Here is a 24630-nt window from a genome sequence, read left to right as displayed (position 1 = left end):
CTCATTATTGTACCGCTCTCCAGCCCTTCGACAAACAAACTGCCTTCTGCTACAGCCAAATATTTCAAATTTTGACTCATCAGTCCAGAGCACCTGCTGCCATTTTTCTGCACCCCAGTTCCTATGTTTTTGTGCATACTTGAGTCGCTTGGCCTTGTTTCCACTTCGGAGGTATGGCTTTTTGGCTGCAACTCTTCCATGAAGCCCACTTCTGGCCAGACTACTCCAGACAGTAGATGGGTGTACCTGGGTCCCACTGGGTTCTGCCAGTTCTGAGCTGATGGCACTGCTGGACATCTTCAGATTTCGAAGGGTAATAAGCTTGATGTGTCTTTCATATGCTGCACTAAGTTTCCTTGGCCGACCACTGCGTCTACGATCCTCAACGTTGCCCGTTTCTTTGTGCTTCTTCAAAAGAGCTTGAACAGCACATCTTGAAACCCCAGTCTGCTTTGAAATCTTTGTCTGAGAGAGACCTTGCTGATGCAGTAGAACTACCTTGTGTCTTGTTGCTGTGCTCAGTCTTGCCATGACATGAAACTGTCTTCCACAACCTCACCTTGGTAGCAGAGTTTGGCTGTTCCTCACCCAGTTTGAAGCTGTTTCTGTTTCAGTTAATGACTGTGTTTCAGCCTACGTGTGACATTGATGATCATTAGCACCTATTTGGTAGAATTGGTTGATCAGACACCTGACTAGAACCCTACAAAATCCCTGACTTTGTGCAGGTGGACCAATAAGAATTGCTGGTTTGAAGGCAAAAGGTAGTAACACCAAATATTAATTTGATTTAGATTTTTTTTTGTTCGCTCACTTTGCATTTTGTAAATTGATAACAATAAACAATCATTTATATTTCTGAAAGCATTCTTTGTTTACAGTATTTTTTCACACCTGCCTAAAACTTTTGCACAGCACTATATGTTAGGTAGAATGCCCAGAGGGGACTGGGTGGTCTCGTGACCTGGAACCCCTGCAGATTTTATTTTTTTTCTCCAGCCGTCTGGAGTTTTTTTTTTGTTTTTTCTGTCCTCCCTGGCCATCAGACCTTACTCTTATTCTATGTTAACTAATGTTGTCTTATTTTAATTTCTTACTTTGTCTTTTATTTTTATTCATTATGTAAAGCACTTTGAGCTACTTTTTTGTATGAAAATGTGCTATATAAATAAATGTTGTTGTTGTCTTTGTGGACCTGGAGAAAGCAAATGACAGGGTGCCTCGAGAGGAGTTGTGGTATTATATGAGGAAGTCGGGAGTGGCAGAGAAGTATGTAAGAGTGGTACAGGATATGTACGAGGAAAGTGTGACAGTGGTGAGGTCTGTGGAAGGAGTGTTGAGGTGGGATTACATCGGGGATCGGCTCTGAGCCGATAGATAGATACTTTATTAATCCCTAAGGGGAAATTCACATACTCCAGCAGCAGCATACTCATAAAAGCAATATTAATTAAAGAGTGATAAAAATGCAGTGCAAGTTAAAAAATGCAAGGTGGAGAGTGCGAGGCAGGTATAACAGTCAATAACATTGTATAATGTTAACATTTACCCCCCGTGGAATTGAAGAGTCACATAGTGTGGGGGAGGAACGATCTCCTCAGTTTGTCGCTGAAGCTGCTCCTCTGTCTGGAGATGATCCTGTTCAGTGGATCCAGTGGATTCTCCATGATTTACAGGAGCCTGCTCTGCGCCTGTCGCTCTGCCACAGATGTCAAACTGTTCAGCTCCGTTCCTACAATAGAGCCTGCCTTCCTCACCAGTTTGTCCAGGCGTGAGGCGTTCCTCTTTATGCTGCCTCCCCAGCACACCACCGCGTAGAAGAAGTGATCACATTAGCAATGGTGATGGACAGGTTGACAGACGAAAATAGGAGTCCCCATGGACTATGATGTCTGCTGATGACATTGTGATCTGTAGTGAGAGTAGGGAGCAGGTTGTGGAGACCCTGGAGAGGTGGAGATATGCTCTAGAGAGGAGAGGAATGAAGGTCAGTAGGACCACCATGAATACATGTGTGTTAATAAGAGGGAGGTCAGTGGAATAGTGAGGATGAGGGGAGTAGAGTTGACGGAGGTGGATGAGTTTAAATACTTGGGATCAACAGTACAGAGTAACGGGAAGTGTGGAAGAGAAGTGAAAAAATATATATATATATTTTTGCTAAGATTTTTCATCAATCAACATTTAAAAAGCATTTCTTAAAATCTTAGCAAAAGCGCCCACAAATTATTTTATGAGTGATGTATGAGACTTATTTTTTACTTTTTAGTACACTTTTTAACTTAATATAAGCGTGGTTTTTAAAAAGTATTTTTTATATATATCTATATTATTTTCAACTTTTCAGTCTTGGGTTTGTTTTAGTATAATTTTGTAATCAATATTTTAACACTTTAATATTTCTGTCCATTACTAGCGCCATCTATTGGTGAAATCTTTAACTATTCTTCATATGAAAATTTCATTTCTTAACATGGATTAATTGATCAATTAGTGAAACTGATTATTGATTCATGTATTGTCATCGGAACTGAGTAAGTGTGCAAAATTTCAAGTCATTTGGACAATAGGAAGTGGGTTAAATATCGGTTATCAGACAACAAACAGGTAGAGTTAAAATAAGTGTGGTAATAAAAATAGAGTGCAGGCAGGGTGGAATGGGTGGAGAAGAGTGTCAGAAGTAATTTGTGACAGACGGGTATCAGCAAGAGTGAAAGGGAAGGTCTACAGCATGGTAAGTGAGACCAGCTATGTTATGTGGGCTGGAGATGGTAGTACAGGAGACAGAGCTGGAGGTGGCAGAGTTAAAGATGTTAAGATCTGCACTTGGTGTGACGAGGATGGACAGGATTAGAAATGAGGACATTAGAGGGTCAGCTCAGGTTGGACAGTTGGGAGACAAAGTCAGAGAGGCGAGATTCCATTGGTTTGGACATTTGCAGAGGAGAGATGCTGGGTATACTGGGAGAAGGGAGCTAAGGATAGAGCTGCCAGGCAAGAGAAGACGAAGGCCTAAGAGAAGGTTTATGGATGTGGTGAGAGAGGACATGCAGGTGATGGGTGTGACAGAAGAAGATGGAGAGGAGAGGAAGATATGGAAGAAGATGATCCGCTGTGGTAACCCCTAACGGGAGCAGCTGAAAGAAGAAAAAGATTAATGTACTATTGTTTGGTGTAGTTACCTATAATATGGTGGTGTTTTCATTAATAATTCTTAACATTTATATTGAGCATTTCTCACTATTCAAAGCACTTTATATAGCGAGAGGGGAGCCACTTCAACCAACCATTAATGTGCACCACCCACCTGAATGGCAGCCATTTTTGTGCCTGTACACTCACCACACTTTGTCTCTCATACCTTCAACATCTAAGAGCTAAGTAGCCAATCAGAGACAGGGGGTGATTAGGGGGCCGGAATGACTAGGCTGAGATGGGCAATTTAGCCAGGCCTCCGTTTAGCTGCAATGTTTGGGGGCTGAATTCCCAATTGCAGGTAAGCAGAGATTGCAAATAAGCGGAGTTAGCTTGTAATAGACTGTGAGCCATGTGCTTCATGTTAGGTACACACTTTATGCATGTATTGCATCACTGTGGTCGCCTATTTATAAAGGATGCGCCTAACTGCAGTGCCTAGTGCTAAGGAGTAAACACAACGTATTGTTACTAACCAGCCTCAAATATAGTTTAATCATCTAATGTAGTCAGATTAGATTACAGTACATGTAATATACATACAGCCTTGCCGATCTGTAGCTGCTAATTTTCAATTAAGCAATGTCGTCATTTACTCTGTTAGTTCACACGCAACGAAAATAATCTGTAATTGCTGTCTGTGCCTGGTTCGGACGAATGGTCATAAATTTGGCTGGATTGTGCATGAAATGTTTCTTACAAATCACAGCCAGTTGACTCTAGGTAGGCTCATATAAAATCCAAGCTCTTCACTGCATTAGCAAACGTCAGTGCCATGGCAGGTGCAGTCTGAACGTCATCGACGTCGGACGTGTCCAGTCTCTCCTCCTCTTCTAGTTGATTAGCGGCTGGAGTAGACGCCTTCAGGCTTTCGCATATCTCTTCGTCTGTTTTATCTGCACTTGTTGGAGCATTACTGTCAATTTCAATGAAACATTCAAAGTCATAGTTGACATTCCATCAGGCAGCTGTAGCCCCACACTGCTGCTATCGTCCACAACTGCTGCTGAGGCACCCGGAACTGGGATAGTGCTCTTTCTCCCTCCACAGCTTTCACGAAGCTTGCCCGTCTGTAGCAGTTAACGATTGTTGACGTACTGACACGACTCCATGCATCCTTCTGCATGTGCAAACTGTCAAGTAGCGTCCGCTTATGGGCCAGCTCAATTGCTCTCATTGTTTCATTGTCACCTTGATCCATGATAGCCATCTGACGGAGAAGCATAAGGGATCGGTAATTTCGCTTGAAATTTGCTATTATGCCTTGGTCCATGGGCTGAACTAAGCTTACTGTGTTGGGCGGCATAAAAACGAGCTCGATGTTTGTCAGTCTGATGTCATCACTGTGTGCTGCACAGTTGTTACACAGCAAAACAATTTGTCGTCTTTTGGACCTCATCGAATTGTCCAGCTTATTCAGCCACTGCAGCCAAACTTCACTGGTCATCCAGGCGTTGCGATTTGCCTCGTATGCCACTGGAAGCTTCTTGATGTTTTTGAAGCACCTTGGCTCTCTGCTTTTTCCTATTACCAGCTGCGGCAACTTTTCTGATCCATCCATGTTACAGGCCAGTAGCAGCATCAGTCTGTCTTTTGCCACTTTAGTCCCAGCAGCTTCATGGTGTTTAAATGTTAATGTTCCCTCGGGTATGGCACGCCAATAAAGCCCAGTTTGGTCAGCATTGAAGATATCACGTTCATCATACTCTTTGATGATGTCAAGAACAACTTCAATTATCCAATGCTCTGCACCAAAATCATCAGCGTCCTACTTTTCCCATTGTTGCTGTTTAAACTGGTTTATCGTTTCTCGTTGCTTCCAGCGCTCCAGCCATCCATTTGTAGCATTAAACCCCTCTATGCCAAAGCTAACAGCAAGCTGATTGGCTTTTTCAATCAACATCGGTCCGCTAACTGGCAGCTGTCTGCTTCTAGCTTGGCTGAACCAACGCAACAAAGCGACTTCAACATTCTCAGATTTTCCTACCTATTTTCTTTTTCGGTCAGGATTAGCATTTTTTTGCCAGTCGTCAATCATCTGCTGCCATTGCTTAACAATGAGACAGATTTGACTGGGATGAACACCAGAGTGCTTGGCAACAGACACTTGACTTTCCTTACTATCAATTCGTAACACTTTTTTAACACTTCGACTCTATAACAGGGCTTTTAACGTTTTTGAAGTCTTACATGCGGCCATATTAGACTAGACCTAATGTAACGATATTCCAGAAAGTTTTCAAAAAACTAAATGATGTCAATCAGTTGATGTTCTTTTCAGATCTGTCTGCTTTTTAATTTGCTGAAATAACGGACACCACCCACGCATATGCCTGGCACTGTCGACTTTATATGGTGTCATCTCTCTCTCTGTACAGTGTATCAACTACAGTCGATTCCACTTGCGTGCACGTCGGTTGAGCGCACACTCCGCTTAGCTGCACATGACTTGCACAGTCCCTATTTGTATAAAGTCAAGTGCGGTCGACTCCGCTTAAGCGCACGTGGCCATATCGTCCGGAGATCGTGCACTTAAACGGAACTGTACAGTAAGTGGAAAACGGACACGCACGGCCTTTGCTATCCGAAGCTGACTGACTTGAAAATCATGAAACGGGAATATTAAAGGCATTGCAGCAAACCGGAAATTGCAGTTAAGCGAATGCAGTTAGCAATGTAGTGTATAGCGAAAAATACGGGCCCAAAACCCGCATTGCAGCTAGGCGGAGATTGCAGCTAATCAAATTGCAGGTAAGTGGAGTTGACTGTACACCCTACTATTTACAAAGGATACCCAGAGTTCTTTTATGACCACAGAGAGTCAAGGCCTCGGTTTGATGGCATCATTTTAACAGCACAGTGTCCCCATCACTGTTCACATTCACATTCAGACCACAGGGTCAGCATCCCCTGTTGGCCTCACCAACGCCTCTTCCACCAGCAACCAAAGCTTTTCCTAGGTGGTCTCCTATCCAAGTACTGACTGGGCCTGAACATGCTTAGTTTCAGGTGGGTGACCTGTTCTGAAGTGCAGGTGGTCTGGCTGTTTGACTGATCTCGATCCTTTCGTAATCTGCTTAATTCAGCATAGTGCTAGTGATGGAGCACGCAGCCCTGCTTTTCACAGCGGGGTCTAGTCATCCATAGACACATATGCGGACGGTTGTGGAGCTGCCAGTCATGCAAACCTGCAGAAGGAGCAACCTCTGAAAAGGATTTGGGGGTTTATGTTGACAGCACATCTTCATCAGATAAGCATTAATGTACAGAATCGCTTAAGAAAGGCAAATAAAATGTAAGGTTATATCAAAAAAACTTAAATTTAAGACTAGGGACTTTATGCTCATATAGTATAAGGCACTAGCAAGACCACATCTGGAGTCCTGTGTGCAGTTCTGGTCACCATGGCACAAGAAAGAAAAAGCAGCCCTTGAAGCTGTGCAGAGGACATCAGCCTGGTGCATCTCATTAGGACAAAGATTTAAACCCATTTAGTCTCAGGCAGAGTAGACTACATGGGGACCTCATCCATGTCTTCAATATCCTCAAAGGAGATCCAGTAGAATTCATTCAACTAAACGGAGAATCCCGTACTCGAGGCCGCCTTTGGTAATTAAGGACTGAAACCTGGAAGCTCTTGTTTACTCAGAGTTGTGGGACTCGGGGAGCAAACTTCCGAGACATGGAGTTGAAGGAGAAACCTCAATAACCTTCAAGAAGGATATGAGTGAGATATAGGGGTCCTTGATGGACTAAATGGGCTCCTCTCATTTGTCAAATTTCTGCTGCTCTTGGGATTGTGAGATGGACCATCCCTCAGGCTACGGCGCTAATCTCCGAGTTTCCATGTTGCCCTCCTTTGAAAATGCACACCTCATATGCTTTAACTTTTTCTTAAGGTCCATCATCATCATCATGTCGATCTCTTGATCCCTGTTGTGGGCAGATTCTTGTAGTCATTAGATACCCAGCCCTGATGCATACATTGTCAATTGTTTTTTTCGTATGCTGCCTGTTACTGGAGCACCCTTTACAAAACAAACAAAGGTATTTGAAGGAGGCACCTGAAGGAAAGCGTCCGGTGTCACTTATTCCTCTAGTCGTATAAATAAATAAAACGGTGACCAGATCAGATGTTGAAAAGCCTGGATTTCCTCCTTGTTAGAGGTGCTCGGTAATATTGTAATAATTTATAACCTGCCTTGTGATAGCATCTTCTTTGAATGAATCGGTGTAATGTGGCGAGTAAACGCATTTCACTGCTTGTCTTAGTAACTTAATCCGACGGAATACATTTTTGTGCGTTCTTTATTTTATTTTCATCTTTTGTTTTCTTTGCATTCTCTTAATTGCGTTGGTTGCAAAATTTAGCTTAGAACTAAACTGCCCCCATAGGTAGCAGGATTCCCCAATCACATCAAAGCAAAAAAAGATTGTGGGGCCTCAACGGAATCACAATTGTGTCAAAGCAGTAGGGCGACTCTCCTTGAAGGTTCCCATCGTGTCAAATTAATAATGATGGCCGCCCCGCAAAGCTCCCATCGCGTCGGAGCAATAAGGATTGTCTCTTGTGAAGTTCCCATCACATCGAAGCTATATGTGGGGGTCCCCCTTGAAATTCCATCACGCCGGAGTGTGCAGTTTTGCTTCCTGAAGTCAGTGAAGTGGAAGTTTTTCCACAACTGTGAGTGAGTGTTGAGGGAAGGGTGGGAGAGGTGGGGGGATTGAGAGGAAAGCTGAGGTTTACCTCTGGTACTGAAATCCCCAAATGCTGGTACCATACCATTTTAAAATGTATGTTTTTTTTTTTTTTTTGGTACTTTCCCAGTACTCCCAATATTCCACACAACCCAATACACTACTCTGCATACTCTCAGACACTGGATGTTAAATGCAGACGTCACTTGTTGGTGTCCAGAGGTGATAGATAGATGGTACTTTATTTGTACCAAGGTGGAAATTTCGTTTTTTACGGAAGCTTAAGAAGTACTGACTACCAGTAACTGCGCACTGCTGTAACGATAATGTGCAGTGAATCCACTTGACTTGAGCATTCCTAATTTTCATCTTCTTTCTCTGTACGTTTATCATTCGTTTGCTCAGAGGATGATGTGCTTGCTGCTTCCTGTGCAGCTCTTCTTCTCTCCACCCTAGCAGCCCGCTTCTTCTCTTCTTCCGTCGACATCTTTTCACGTTTAAACTGATTGTCAGTCTTTGTGTTGCAATTACTTAGTACATTTTCCTTAATGTTTCACTTAAGCTGGCACTTAAGTCTTCAATCTGCCTCAAGAATGATTTAAGATATGAAGAGGAAAGAGAAATGACGGCGAAGATGGTAAGGATGAGAACGGCACCCGTACGCATGCGCTGCCCTGCTGGCCGCTGCCAAGAGTTGATTCTACAATAAAGTAAAATAAAAAGAGGAAAAACCTTGGAGGTTAATCATCACCCTGAAAGCAGATAGTAGACATCACGTAGCATGTGCACCAAATTTCAGGTCAATAGCTCAAAACGGTTTGTGAGCTACAGGTGATTTAAAATCCTGGACAGCCACAGTAGTGTATTATATAAGAAGACTAAGAAACTCGTGGCCTCCCTGCCCTCACGTAAAGGCACTTATGTAGAATGAGCTGAACTTCTACACTTTGGCAAAACTGTGTTTTGTTTTCACCATGAAAAAAATTCAGCTTCCCAGTGAAGTCATCAGTGATGTGACTTTCCAAAGTAGTGCTCATCTGTCGGCATGCGTTTTTCTCTCTTGTTCTCATTTTTGCACTGTCTATCCTGTATTAAGCCTGAAGATGGAGTTCCTTGTCATGACTGAGGATCAATAAACACAATACATACAGTTGATAATGAAGGCCAAACATGTGTGTACCATGTCCTGGGGGATTGTCAATACTGTAGATCAGCTTGCAGGGACAGAACTTCAACATGATGATAAACGTTTCCACCCGCCATTTCTGCTTCACAGTAAGGAGACCAGGGTTTGTGTCCTCCCAGCATTGAGTTTGTATGTTCTCTCTGGGTCTGTGTGGGCTTCTCCCACAGTCAGAAACATGCAGGTTAGGTGAACTGGTCATCTTCTGGAGTTCTTTGTCAAAACGCTCCAAATACCATTAAACAGTGCAAAAAAAAAAGTCAAACGTTATCCTCGGCCACCGTGAATCCAAAAATAAGCATGACACCTCTGATCGTTTTCTTGTGTTTCATAAATATGTTTAGTCAAACTCACACTTTATTGGTTTTTCTTTCCGGATTGCACTCTTTTGAGCCCTGCAAAGGCCCGGCATACCTGTACATGTGCTTCATACCTTGCATCCAATGCCGCTGGAATTAGAATAATTACGGAGTTTTTTACTTCAATAAGATATTTGTTTGATTATTCATTACTTTCAAAAGTAATCGGACTACGTAACACACTTTACTTTTAATGTGCTTCACCTTCTGCTCTCAAGTTTAGCACCGCACATTCAGCTCATCGATGTGAATGTTGTGATTCCTGAAATACTGAAGACGTATTATTTTAGCCAGGAGGAGGAAATTGGCAATTGCTCAAACATCTGACTCTGGGAATTTATTTAGTGGACGCTTCTACCTGAAAACGTGCGAGAAACAAATACACACACAGGCTGACAGAGCGCAGTGGCCATGTGCAGACTAAAAAAAATCCTTACCAGTAATCCAGTTAAGGGTTTACATGGCCACATAATTGGGTTTTTCACAGAGAAATCTAACTCTTTTAGTCAGGTTTCTAAGAGGCCAATAATCTGATTTCTCCAGCTGGAGTAAAGGGTCTACATGGCATTTGAGAGATCGGGTTTCTTTGAATAACCGGGCTATCAAGGCGCTCCGTGATAAGGGCACCTAAAAGTCCATTGCACCGCTCTGATCGCCTCTCAACGAGTTCCGTTTCTCCTTTCCCCTTTGACTTCAGTGCATTTTTACTGAATTCTCTGATTTTCCCAAACATTTCTGTTTTTCACCAAACTTGTGGCAAGCGAATTTGGCGAGTTTCATTAATCCCAAATCCTGAGCAAAACGATTTTGTGTTTCCGTGAACGTAGCAGCGCATTTAGCGCTAGTTAGAACCGAGCTGCGAGTCGTGACTTGATTTGGAGACATTGTTCTCATTTCTGATATAACTGCTGTCATTATGGGTCAAATTTTGTAGCTGAGCAGCCACACAGTCGCAGTAGGTTAAAAGTTACTACATGGCATTTCAGAAATCAGGCTTCTCTAAATAACGAGGTTATTGTAAATACATGTAAATGTGCTAACTCAATCAAGATAGCCCTTAGGACAGCAATGACAGAGTGCCACCAGCATCAGTCGTTCATTCACACATGCACCCCAGGGCCGTCTTAACAGCATTATAGGCCCCCAGTGCAAAGCAGTGCACTGGGGCCCCTACCTACACAACCACTCAGAAAGTCGCAACATACAGAGATTAGCATGGGGCCCCAAATACGCTCATCAAAAATCACACAAGGAAACGATAAAAACACAAAGTCCAAGAAGAGCGAGTAGAAATTGTCAAGAAATGGGGGCTTGTCCTGAAATTAGGCTGTTAGAACGCGAGACGTTTCGAGGTGACGTACTTGTTAAAGACGGCACCAGAGAACAAGTGAAGAATTTCACTTTCCTCTGACCCTGTGACCTATGAAGACTTTTGTCCAATTAATTAAATTGCATGTGTTGTTTTTAGGTGTTACATTCAAAAAACGTTTACACCCGCCAGTCCATACCAGTGCCTCATGTCGTGCTTTAAGCGGCAAAATACATTTTAATGAACACATCACACAATTTCCTTCTGTGCTCTTTTAATTCCTCTCTCTGCATTTGAGTTTGTAAACCAGAGCACACAGAGTGTCATTCACAAAAATATTTTTGGATGGCACAGATGATTGACATTACAGGGCTCGGGAATCAGTGGCACATCATGAGATTAACGAAATTGCCGCACGAGAAGAGACATTTGTCAAGAGCACCAGCTTGAAACTCTTGACGGTCTCCTCCTGCCAGGCTGCCCTCCACACGATGTTTTGTTGATTCAGCTGGTGATAATAAAGAGCACCTGCCGTTTGTTAATGGTGGCCAGCTTGTCCTTCTCGCCCCAAAAACAAATCTGCTTGTTTTATTTGGTGCAGTGTTTACCATTCAGGCAGAAAGGAAAAAGGAGGGTCCGGAATTCCTTGTAAACACTCGGGCCTCTGAATTCACCTGATCAAAACCTTCTGGCATTTCTCCCTTGTGTTTTTGGGGTAAATGTAACATTTTTGGTGTGAGCCACTGAAGTGCTGTTCTTTCATATTCACAGTTCACCGCACTAATATGTTAACTAAAATTACATTTTTTTTTATTTCCAGTACTGAACGTTGGTCCTTCGCACTCTTGTCTCAACTACTCTCTGTTTTGCAGGTATAAAGGTTCCTCGGAATTTCAGACTGCTGGAAGAGTTGGAAGAAGGTCAGAAAGGAGTAGGAGATGGGACAGTGAGCTGGGGTCTGGAAGACGATGAGGACATGACGCTTACTCGTTGGAGGGGAATGATTATTGGACCACCCCGGGTGAGTCCTGCCTGCATTGAGCTTTTATTACACGCATTGAATAGTTGCTTGGGGTGATGAGGGGAACTCTACACTGCCTGTATGTCTAGATGCCTGAGGGTCACAATTGTTGTGTAACAAGTCACATGCTGGGGGGGGGCCTTGATATGCTAGTAAAATGACAATTTTTTTTAACAAGTTGTCTTAAGACTTCACGCGTTGATACAGCACATTAAGACTTCCTTATGTGTACAGCAAGACCTCTGTGGTGTTGATTTCTTTAACACTATAAAAGTTTCAAACATAGTAAATTCCTTTTTACGTATGATAGTGAGTGTGTGTTTATATAATAACTCTTTACATTTATATAGCACCGCTTCTCACTACTCAAGGCGCTTTACATGGTGAGAGGGGAGCCACTTCAATGTGTAGCATCCAAATGGATGATGTGACGGCAGCCATTTTTCACCAGTACACTCGCCACACATGAGCCATTAGGTGGGAAGGGATGAGAGAGAGAGACGATTAAAGACAGAGGATGATTAGGTTGACTAGGCCATGGATGGCATATATAGCCTGGACATCGGGATACAGCCAAGTCTTTATGAAGGATGCCCAGGGATCTTTAACACTAGAATTACCAACCACCTTAAATCCCTTCGCACCGCTCCGTCAGCGTCTTTTCTCTTGTAAATGTGTCGATAAGCAACCTGCTATCACATACCCCCACCGCCGCACAGTTTTCTCAGCTCAAGTCTGTTTACCTGCATGTCAGTTGCTTAGAGTTGTATAGAGTGAGAAGTCAAGCAAAATGACACTTTTTATGAATACTATATCCTTATTTGGAACACATGCATTTCATGTGTGTTCCGTGTCTACAACAATCTAAGTAAACACATCGTTAAAACAAATGTTTTTCATGTTTTAATAATTGACACAATGTAGACATGAAGTGTATAATCTGTGAAGCCTGAAGTTCAAATATCAAATGAACACTTTCACAAAAGGTACAAATATAACAGAAGAAGTGCGCTTCTATTCAAGAACATAACTGCAGAAAAAGAACCCGCGTTAGAGTACGACATTGACACGCGTTTGCTACGACCGCTTTGGTGGTGCAACGGTAACAACTGTTGACTGGTAATCAAAACTTGCCAGAATCAAAACTTCACAGGTTTGACCCCGGACGACACCGTTTTCAGAAGTGAGCTGCTCTTATTCTTACTATTTTAGAATAAAAACATACATTTGATATCAGTCTGTAACAGCCGGTGAAAATTTATGATACTTGTAATGGTTAGCTTTGTTTTGTTTTTGTTTTTTTTTATTCAGTTTTATTCTCTCAGTTGCATTCACGCTTCCCCCGATCTGACACTGCTGTTTTCACATAAAGACGTCCTATAACAGAGGTGAACTCAGATGGTGACGAGGGTTCTACATTGGAGAAAGAATTCACGTCGCACGTTTGCCGTCACTATACTTTGTATATGTACATGGGAAGCTCTGCAGTCTACTTGTGACTTTATTTTGTAGGAAGATAAGAAAATAAATCAAGGTAAATAGGTAAATAACATTCGATCTGGCTCTTATATACAAATACAGTGACGGCAGCTTCCACCTGCAGCTATAGACTCTTCAATACGCGAGCGAGTGAGCAAGCGACTCTCCACGCTGGTGTTTAGATCTGGACTAATCTGCATTTTATTCCCTACATGCTGGTGCTGATTTCTGTTTTCTGACCTTTCTAACTTGCAGACGGTGTACGAAAACAGAATTTACAGCCTTAAGGTGGAATGTGGCACGAAATATCCAGAGGTGCCTCCCTTTGTGAGATTTGTCACCAAGATCAACTTGAATGGAGTGCACAGTTCAAACGGGGTGGTGAGTATACTGTGTGTACGAGTGCAGCCTTCTGTCCTGTGTGAACAGATGAATAGCAGGGCTGTGTGGTTCAGTTCAGATTTGGAAGGACATTTCAAACATCATGAGGTTGCATCCCTGCCAGCCAAATGCTGTACTATGGCTGAACCTGTGTCTCTGACACCCCAATGGTCATGATATTTAACAAAGTGTATGAAATCAAATTATGCAAAAAGTCTCCTCTAGCATCATTCAGCTTTCCCACTGCTATAATACAAGGTGGCGCAGGGAAACGGGAAATCTTCAATTGATGTTCAATGCACAAATAAACACGTTACACAATACATCTAATGATGAAATGTACTGTGCAGGATATGCAGTTAATGATGGTAATTAATATTCATTCAGTATTCATTTTATGTTTTGAAGAAAACATCATGAAGGTGTTGTCCATTTCTCCGTACACATTCTTGACAGCATGTTGCGGAAATTCTGCATTGCTCGACGTAACACGTCAAGAGGGATGCCAGTGATTTCCTCTTCAATCCTCGATTTTAGTTCAGCAATGGTAGCAGGATGTATGCGGTACACTTGGCTTTTAAGATATCCCCACGGAAGAAAAATCAGAAACGGTGACATCTGGAAAGTCACCCTTGCGTGAAATGACGCGCCTTCCAAATAATCTTTCGAATAGCTGCCATCGATTGTCAGGCAGTATGTAAAGTGGCTCCACCTGGGAACTACTTTTTTTATGGCTGAATCTGTTTCTTTGAAGTTACGCACCCTTGTTATAATCGCATTAGCAGACGGGACACGATTATGACGTCCAAACTGGCAATGACGCCGGAATGACCTTTGTGTATTAGTCACACGATCACCATTCTTATAAAAGGCTTTCACAGTGAATGCTCATTCCGCACCACTCCACTGCTCCATTATATCTAATGGCAAGGGGTCCTAAACGAGGTCACAAACAACTGCCGACACCCCAGGGTCGCCAACACCTAGTTCTAAATTTTCTCGTTTCCCTGCGCCACCCTGTATAATGACATCAGAAAGGCTACTGCACCAGCAAATGGTAGGAATTTGCTCCTCTGCTGCTGCTGGCCATCTTACTCAGTTTATATAAAACGCATTCCATGATGAGTCCCGTTTCTGCATATCCAGCTCCATACTTTGGCTGCTCTTTCCAAGAGTTTCTGTTATACGTGTGGTAAGACCTGATCAAAGGCTTTTTCTGTATCCAGAGATAGTGTGACCTCCCTACTTCTATTGTACTTGAAATGGTGGAACATCATAGAAGGCCCATGGTGCCCTGACATACTGTACATGTCCATTATAGGAGTGGGTGGAAACTCGTATTACGTGGTATCCCAGTACTGAAAAACCCCAGTTTTTAAAATGGTATCGTGCCAGGATTTTGGTCATTTCAGTACTTGAGGTAAATGGTAGTTTTCAAGCACCTCTATACCACTTATTGTGCCAACCTGGATTCACAAAGTGAACAATCCGCTCTTGGAATGTTTAGATTTACATAAACTCATGGGAGACTCCAAAGTGGAATGCCAAGTGTGGTGTAGTAGGTAGGCACACAGTTGTGCAGCAGAGCCAGGAGGTGCACGTGTTTGTGTGCTGGGGGAGTGAAGCCGCTATGTGATGGTTTATCAGTTATTTGCTTTGGTACTGAGGTCTGTAAGCTGGTATTGATGCCAAAGTCACAGATTAACTGCCAATCCAACTCTGATGGGAACTTGACACCACAGCTGTTCTAAGACATACAGATGAGGTAAACTGGCTTTGCTAATTTGGTTGGTGGGTGTGTGTGTTCGCCCTGCGATGGACTGGTGCCCAGCTGTTATGCCTGCCTTGCATGTTATGCTTGTAGAGAAAGGCTCTGGTTGCCCTGTGGCAAAGATGAGCAGGCTAGGAAAATGGATGGATGGATTAATGGACGTTCCATGCATTGCCCCCCTTTGTGTGTGGTTCTTCATGCCCATTGTCGGCAATACGAAATGAAATTCTCATTTGTCTTTGGCACTCTGTCTTTCTTTCTCTCCCTGTTCTCTGTTCCCTTGTTATCCTGCTAGGTGGACACCCGTGCAGTGCCAGTTTTGGCGAAGTGGCAGAACTCCTACAGCATCAGGGTGGTCTTGCAAGAGCTGCGACGACTCATGATGTGCAAGGAAAACATGAAACTCCCACAGCCCCCCGAGGGACAGACCTATAGCAACTAAATGTCAGCAGCGGCGGCCAGCTTTCACTGTTTTTTGTCCACCACTCCTTCCTTCCGTCTTTCTGCTAGTGGCATTTGTGCAGGCTTCAATGAAATTTCCAGCCTCGTGGTGACACTGCTGAGGAGCGCAGACAGAATTCGAGTGAGCAAGAGAGACAGACAAATGGTGACCTTTGGCTCCACAGGAAAAAAAAAAAAAGACCACTGAAAACGCCATATTCAATATTTTTTTAGTTTCCATTACTTGATTCGCCTCATATGCTGGCTGTGAAGTATACATCTTTATTCCCGAATGTAAAACTGTGTGACTTTTTTTTTTTTGGTTTTTGGCACAATAATGACAAACAATCAGTACAGAACGTTTCTCATTGGTTGAATCCTTGTTTGCTACCCCATACTGCACACGAGACCACCACCGTAAAGCGCGCCGCCGCTCTCCTCGCTTTAGCGTCCAGCCAGCCGTCATTTCCCGCACTATGCAATATCGAAAAAAGCACGTGAACTGGAATCGGCTGCTGGCTCGCACCCAACACGAGGGGTCACGGAGGGTCAGCGACACCCACCACCCCACCTTCTCTCTTTTTTTTTTTTTTAACCCCCCACACACCCACCCCCATTCTATTTTGCGCTGTCATTTGCTTAAGATGACAAGACATTTTTTTATTTTTTTTGCTTTTCCCATTCTGTACTCTGAGGTCAAGTTTACTGTTTGATTAAACCCAAACCTCCCCATTCGCCTTTCACCTTTAATCGGCCACAAAAACAGAAAACCAATTCAGTGCAACTTGCTATGCTTTTTATCAGAAATGACTTGCAATCTGCCCCACCGTTTGGGGGGGGGGGGGGGGGTGATAATTACTTGGGAATTAGTCACATTTCTCTGTCTTTGGTATTTTGTGTGACTTTTTATTGGAGATGTCATTGATTTATATTGATTTTTTTTTTTCTTTTCAAGAATAATTCATATTAGAAAGATATTTGTTAACTGCCAAAGCAGAGTGTTCATGCAAAGTTGACAGCCCTTTCTGGATACTGTTGGTTAATAAAAATACAAAATACAAATAGTTGAAAAATACAACTTAACACTTCTTGTGCTTTTTTGTTGTTGTTTCCTTTGAGTATTTTTTAGTGAGACCACCTTGGGTGGGGGGGGGAAACTTACGTCATCTTTCAACTCTCTGACTCTTAACATGCAGGCATGTGAAAAAGTAAGTACACCCCATGATAATTTTATTTTTTCTCTTTTAACTTTTTGTCCTCCCCATGGGAGTTATTGACACTTTCTTTTTGCGAACGGCGTCAACCGGTGAAGGTGACAGGCTTGAATGAATGACACAAAATCAACAAGGTGTGTTCATTCTCAGATCGAGAGGGGCTGCTGATCTCGATTGGCCGATTTTCAAGTCAGTGGTTCTAAAACCCAGCCCTTGGGGGTCCTGTGCCTCCACGTTTTTGTTCAGTCAGTAATAATACGAGGGAAGTTCAAAAAGTTAGCTCACTTTTATATTTTCATTGGAAACGGTGAAGGCGGGAGGGAGGAGTAGTAATCGGGCGTTAAAACGTTGGTACGGCATTGGGAAAATTACATCGCAAATGAGGTGTCCATGTAGAAAAGTGATGTCATTTGTTTTTGAAATTCTTAATAGAGTTTGAAAAAAAGTGTGGAAACTCTTTGAACGTCCCTCGTATGTCGTAGGACCTGATATGAAAAAGTAAAGCGAAACAGCTCTGTGAACGGAATGTCGATAACACAGGTACAGTACACAGAAATGGTTTGGATTATTTTATGTGAGTTTTATATATTTTTTGGGCACTGAATTCAAGAGTGAAAACTGTTTTTCTCCATCATGTAACTTTCCTTTACTAAACACATTTTTAGCTGTCAGGTTTTTTTTTTTTATTGTATTCACACTATAATTTATTAAACATCAGTGTTTTATTTTTATGATAATGTGCTTGAATTTAATATTTTCTCATTTCCAAATCTACGAGGGATGTTCAAAAAGTTTCTGCACTTTTTTTAAAAACTATTTAAGAATTTCAAAAGCAAATCACATCACTTTTCTACAAAATGTTTCCGCACTTTCGTAGTAGTAATTGGGCGTTAAGTTGGTACGACGCTGGGAAAATTGCATCGTAAAGGAAGGCGACCATGTAGAAAAGTGATGTCATTTGTTTTTGAAATTCTTAATAGAGTTAAACTTTTTGAACGCCCCACGTAATTAATAATGATGGTGGACCTTATTTTGGTAGCTGCTCTTTTTTCCCTTTCTGCATACAGAAAATCGGAGCAGTGTGATTTTTACATATATGATCCATTTAGAAATCTTCATTTTTGATATAGCTTTAAATGCCTCGCTCTCTTTTGTTGTTGTTTTCTTTGTTTTGTGCCAGTTACATTCTGTGTAGTTTGCTCCCTTTCATTGTATTAATAACAAGCAGAGCCGACACCCAGGCAGATGACAATGAATAATGAAAGGCCACAACTCGCATCTGCGTCAGCGATTAGGAAATAATGGATTAAATAACCAGAACACCTGGAAAATCAGAATGAAAACACTTAAAAAGTAAAAAAACAAATCTTTCAAATCAAAATTTACCAAACTTGACCCTAAAACATAGAGGTTAGGAGCAGGTGCTGATACAGCACATTGCCGCACCCAACACAGGACCCGAGTGCAGCCATGCAACGGGTGACACCTCAGCACCACACCACAGTAGTTAAGATGGAATGATACACTGGGAGTTTTTTTTTATGGTGGCCGGAGTGCCAATTCTGCCACCAACTCCCAGGTTTTTTCCAGCAGGTTAACGTCATGCTCAGGACGGAGCAATTCCAGGTTAAAGGTCTTGCTCCAAGGGCCCAACGGAGTAGAGTCACTTTTGGCGTTTATGGGATTTGAACCGGCAACCTTCTGATTACCAGTGCAGACCCCTGGCCTCAGAGCCACCACTCCGCCCTAAACACAGAAACTGGGAAATAACGGCTCACTTAATTAGGCCGGGAGTCCAATTAGAAGAACAAAAACCTGCAGCCCCAGGGGGGTCCTCAGGAATAGGTTTAGGAGCCACTCTCCCGGACGACACGATCAGTGATCAGTACTTTTTTTTTTCCAGAACTTGCTTTTCAGTTACGGTCATTTAGTTGTAGTGCTCCTTTACATGAGGCATTACGGTAGTTAAGGAATCGCATGTGGCGGTTTGTCATCGTATTTCTGATAAATGGAGCTGACAATCAAGACATTTGGAGAGTGTGAAGGCAGGAATACTAATTAACAATTCTTTACATTTATATAGAGCCTTTTCTTGCATCTTTAATAAGTGAGTAGGGAGCCACTTCAACCACCACTAATGTGCGGCAGCCATTTCTGTGGCAGTATGCTTACCACACATTAACTGTTATGTGGTGAAGAGGTGAGGGAGACAGCCAGTTAGAGACAGGGGAACATTAGGGGACCAGAATGACCAGGCTGTGCTGAGGCAATTTAGCCAGGACATCAGGATATACTCTGCTCTTTATGAAGGATGTCCAGGGATATTTAATGACCATAGAGAGTCAGGACTGCGCTGTTTTAAAAGCATAGTGTCCCCATCCCTGTACTACAGCATTGGGCTCCATATTCAGATCACAGGGTCTGTGCCCACTGCTGGCCCCGACAACACCTCTTCTAGCAGCAACCCAAGCTTTTCCTGGATGGTCTGCCGTCCAAGTACTGGCCAGGCCTGAGCATGGTCAGCTTCGGGAGGAGGACCTCTTCTGAAGGGCAGGTGGCTGCTGACTTTTACTTGAAAGAAAAGGGAGAAATAAACTGAGGAAAGGGAATCTGAGGAGTCGTGCTGTGCTTGGGGTGGAATGGCAGAGTGTAAGAAAAGAGCGGAGTCTTCAGAAATTAAGAGAATGAGTTCAGACCGTTTTGTTTTGTCCCGTACTTTAAACGGACCCTGCTTGTTTGAGTGTGGATGCTGTATCTATCTGTTATATACAGTAATCCCTCCTCCATCGTGGGGGTTGCGTTCCAGAGCCACCCGCGAAATAAGAAAATCCGCAAAGTAGAAACCATATGTTTATATGGTTATTTTTATATTGTCATGATTGGGTCACAGATTTGCGCAGAAACACAGGAGGTTGTAGAGAGACAGGAACGTTATTCAAACACTGCAAACAAACATTTGTCTCTTTTTCAAAAGTTTAAACTGTGCTCCATGACAAGACAGAGATGACAGTTCTGTCTCACAATTAAAAGAATGCAAACTCTTCAACGGAGTGCGCGTCAGAGAGAGAAAAGCAAACAAATCAAATAGGGCTGTTTTAAGTATGCGAAGCAACGCCGGTACAAAGCTGCTGAAGGCGGCAGCTCACACCCCCTCCGTCAGGAGCAGGGAGAGAGAGAGAGATAAAAAAAATCAATACGTGCCCTTTGAGCTTTTAAGTATGCGAAGCACCATGCAGCATGTCCTTCAGGAAGCAGCTGCACAGAAGGTAGCAACGTCCCTATCGTCTAGGTGTGCGAACAGCCCCCATGCTCACACCCCCCTACGTCAGCGCAAGAGAAAGAGAAAGTAAGCTGGGTAGCTTCTCAGCCATCTGCCAATAGCGTCCCTTGTATGAAATCAACTGGGCAAACCAACTGAGGAAGCATGTACCAGAAATTAAAAGACCCATTGTCCGCAGAAACCCGCGAAGCAGCGAAAAATCCGCAATATATATTTAAATATGCTTACATATACAATCCGCGATGGAGTGAAGCCGCGAAAGGCGAAGCACGATATAGCGAGGGATCACTGTAGTGCCTTTCACTTCTATCTATCTATTTATACACATATAACGTCTATCTGTATGTTTGTCTACTTTCCACAAGAGAGAACTACTTAATGGATTTAGATTTTTTTATTTCTACAATTTGCTTGAACATTCCGGTTGATTTTGCGACTTGACTTATAGCACTAAGTATCACAGTTCGCTTCTGGTACTGATTTAATCCCGCGAATCCGAGAGAGAGGCTGGGGGGCGGGGCCCTCCTTACTCACGTGCCAGCCTCCGTTTGAGTCGCTCTACCTTTCGCCACATGTTGGAGTGCACCTCGCCTCCACTTAGCTAGTGATACCTGTTTGTTCAGCAGACATTATCATCTACAGATTGCTAAGGAGTAACACTTGCCATTTTTAAGAGAGAGATCAGAAGTGTGTTTTAGAGGGTAGCGGCTAATATCACGACCATATGACGCTCTCCCGTCACAGCTGAACATGATCTCAGACACAGTGCCAGCGTTTGATGTTGGAGTGCACCTACCTGACGCTTGGCCAGAATTACTTTTTTTAAAATGTTTTTATTGGATTTTAAAGTTTCTCCTGTTTCATTACTACGTGGGTGGAGCCTCAGGGGACAGCTAGTGTATGATAAGTAAGGAGCTCTATCAAAAACTTGAAAAGAAATATATTAGAAGGCAACGGTTGTATTAACTGTCAGAAATGTAGAGAAACTGTTAATGAATTTATTTTCACCAGCAGAGATTTGAATGAGAGTCCTTGAAGGGCAGCAACCATGCAGAGTGCAGGCTTGGTAGCACATGTCCCATAAATTGAAAGTGTTTCTTTGCAGTGTCCACGCTTGTGGCACACACCACATTTGGTAGTTGGTGACGTTTGTGCTCGGCGGGAGGCAGAACGTCCATATTGTGCCGTCAAACTGCTTTGAGTTGCAGAAACACCTTTGGGGCAGCAGGCTGCATCAGAGCTTACAGGGTCTCCGCATCATTCATTTGATTGTCACGATCTCGATTGCTGTTGTTATCATTAAAATATTCATCTTGCAGTAAATCTAATTATGCTAAAAACATCTGCAGCTTTGTGCCTTTTCTCAGTGACATAACTACGAACTGTCTGTTTATAACACCATTTACTGCAAGCTGTTGTCACCAAAAAAAATTTTCTGACTGTCCACCAGATGGCAGTACTGTAGTAGGCAGCGGAGATGCAGCAGCGAGCTGGCAGTGTGCTGAGGTGCGAGTTCATTCGCTGACTCCGTGAGACTCAACATGACTCGTACCGCGCGTTCAAAGTGTTAATTAGCGGCCAGATGTGCCGATTTCACGGGTGAACTTATTAAGTATGGCAGCCTTGTATCTTCATGATAAGCATAAACGTTTTATTAGAATTATGGCTTATACATGATTTTTTTATGGCTTATTTATTATGGATCTTTCTTCAACAGATTCACGGATCATGACTTTGCTGATAATGCTGTGATATTTGCGGAGTCAATGGAGGCTCTGACCGAGGTGCTCGAGAGACTGAGTGAGGAGTCTTGAGTGACTGGGCTTGCGAGGGTCCTGATAAAACCCAAAGAACCAGGCCTTTAATGAGCTCTTGGGTGCAGCCATCAGCAGTGTGTCTGTCTGCGGAGAGAGTGTCGACCTTGTTGAGAGGTTTAGTTACCTTGGCAGTGACATTCATGCCTCTGGTGACTGTTCCTATGAAGTCAGTAGACGGACTGAGAAACCATGGGGGGGGGGGGGGGGGGGGGAGTCATGAGGTCGCTGGAAAGGGGTGTGTGGTGGTCCCAATATCTATACAAAAGGATGAAGGTCCAAGTCTTTAGAGTCCTGGTGCTTCCTGTCTTGCTATATGGTTGCGGGACATGGACGCTATCCATATTACTAACCGAGAATGGTAAACCGGATGGCATGGCGATGGGGCCATGAGATGTACTGCGCAGGCGTACAGCGCGCGTCTCATAAACCGCACGCGAAGTCTTATCCACCGCACACGAAGGAGTCACGGCCCAAAAACGACAGAGCTCAACTGACGTGAATGAGTAATGAAGCAACAACGTGCCCATGGCCTACGACTACCGACACAGCCACACAAATAAGAGGACTCTGCGCTGCAGCCCAGATTCAAACGAAAGAGGCTACGGAGGCCCCACGGGTCCATAAAGTACAGAAGGCGCAGGCTTCAGCGCCATATTGTGAGTGGCACCACTGCGGAGTGAAGTAAACGCGCGTCTGAAACTGCGGAAGCAAAGCAGGCACGGGTTCAAAACGAACGAGCTCGACTAACGGATATACAAACAATGTATTTCAGGATACCCAACGCCGGGAGTAGGCGAGCAGGGGGCGGAGCCCCCTTGTCCAGTGACCTGAGACGAAGACTGGACTCCTTTGGTACTGTGTCTCTTTGGAGAATCCTTGGGTACCGTTGGTTTGACTTTGTGTTGCTTATGGAGTCCCGAATGAGGCACATGACCAGCATTGTGAAGGAGCATCAGTTAAGGCACTACAGCCATGTGGCGCGTTTCCCTGAGGGTGATCCAGCTCATAAGATCCTCATTGTTGGGGACCCAAGTGGCTGGACCAGGCCAAGGGGTCGCCCATGTAACACCTGGCTGCGGCAGATAGAGGGTCATATCTGGAGGGTGGGACTTGACCGCGAGACTGCCTTGGGGGTTGCAAACTGGGATCCCGAGTTATTTCGTCGTGTAGCGGGTGTGGTGACACACTGTACCAGTGCATGCTTCCCAACTTGACTTATTATGGATAAATATTTTTGCACATTTTATAAGTTAGAAAAGTATTTAGGTTATTATTTATGGCCACTTAACTGTAAGCCTGCAGAATTTCATTTTACGAGTAAAAAAATGAACAGTTTTTAACACCTGTGGTGTGCAGTTTAATAAAGTATTTTAATATGGAGCGTAAGAATTGTACATAGTATTATTCAGGAGCTTAGTGTAAAAAATTAAAACAATTCTGAATAAGGCCAAAACATGCAACATGAAATCGATGATCGACCCTAAAACCTCAACAGAGCACCCCTAATTCTTACAATCTAACCAAACAAAAATGAACACTGAAAATGTACGTGTAATCCTACACTTGGCACCACTTCCGATCCGTCCGATCAGATTTGAATCGGGTGCTGCAGATGAGGCGCCAATGAGGAGAAGAGCCTCCTTCGGGCGCCCGCACCACCTGACCTGGCTGTCTTATTTAACTCTCTGAGGGCTGAATATTTTTTTCCAAAATGCTACATTTTCTGAAGAGCACACAAAGCAATGGGATTCGCACATAAATCAGCATACAGCGTCTGTTGTCACCGCGTGTTCTGCTTCTGGAGACTCGATGGCCCGCAGGAGTGTGCGGCGGGTCGGCTGCCTGGCTCGCTCTCTGAGTGACGGTCACAGTGTGACGCAATCCGGTTTGTACCTCATGTTTTAAGTGTTGCTGTAGGGAGCATCAGCTACAAAGAGGTGTTCGGCACCCCGATCAGCTGATGCCGGTACGTTCGGTTTGTTTTCATCTCCAGATCACTTGCATCAAAATCAGGAGTCCAACCAGTCAAGAGTCTCATTTAGCGATAATACACAAAACGCCATGCGGACTAATTTGCTTTGTGCGTTCACTTCGGTCTCTCGCCAGGTGTCCAGAGAAGGCTGCGATACCTATGACAGCGATCAGGCGATGCCCACAATGTCAGTCACAAAATGCCCTTTAACCCTCCTACTACCCTAATCTTAACCGTAGTGTAATGGGGGCCTAATGTTAATCACAGTCTAATGCAACCTTTTTTCCCCTGAGAGCCACTTTTACAAAATGAAAATGGCCGAGAGCTCCTCATGTTTTCTAACGTTTATTCTCATAGCTTATTTCAACCCAAACAAACTGAATAAGCTTGTTTTGCCTGAATATTTACAAAATGTCCATTTCCACAACTCACATTTTGCATTGAAACATCACAAAAAATATTGAGTTCACCTGCGAGTGCATTTTGTACGTCTGTATGCATTTCCTAGTG

General features: G+C 43.4%; 1 protein-coding gene and 1 long non-coding RNA gene across 3 annotated transcripts in view; both read left to right on the top strand.

Moving 5' to 3' along the window:
* Nucleotides 1-16915, top strand: part of LOC114659762 (ubiquitin-conjugating enzyme E2 variant 1) — a 60703-nt gene extending 43788 nt beyond the window's left edge. For both annotated transcript variants that reach the window (XM_051932419.1, XM_028812404.2), the window contains 3 exons: nucleotides 11617-11765; nucleotides 13500-13625; nucleotides 15692-16915. In XM_051932419.1, the coding sequence (XP_051788379.1) occupies nucleotides 11617-11765; nucleotides 13500-13625; nucleotides 15692-15838 (422 nt within the window). In that variant the 3' untranslated portion in view covers nucleotides 15839-16915. The remainder of the gene's footprint in view (nucleotides 1-11616; nucleotides 11766-13499; nucleotides 13626-15691) is intronic.
* Nucleotides 1-24630, top strand: part of LOC127529313 (uncharacterized) — a 232405-nt gene that overhangs the window by 153916 nt on the left and 53859 nt on the right. The gene's annotated exons all lie outside the window — the stretch shown is intronic.

The sequence above is a fragment of the Erpetoichthys calabaricus genome, chromosome 10 (genome assembly GCF_900747795.2).
Source record: "Erpetoichthys calabaricus chromosome 10, fErpCal1.3, whole genome shotgun sequence".
Lineage (NCBI taxonomy): Eukaryota > Metazoa > Chordata > Cladistia > Polypteriformes > Polypteridae > Erpetoichthys > Erpetoichthys calabaricus.
Note: the sequence above shows the minus strand (reverse complement) of the source record. Positions and strands in the feature narration are given on the sequence as shown.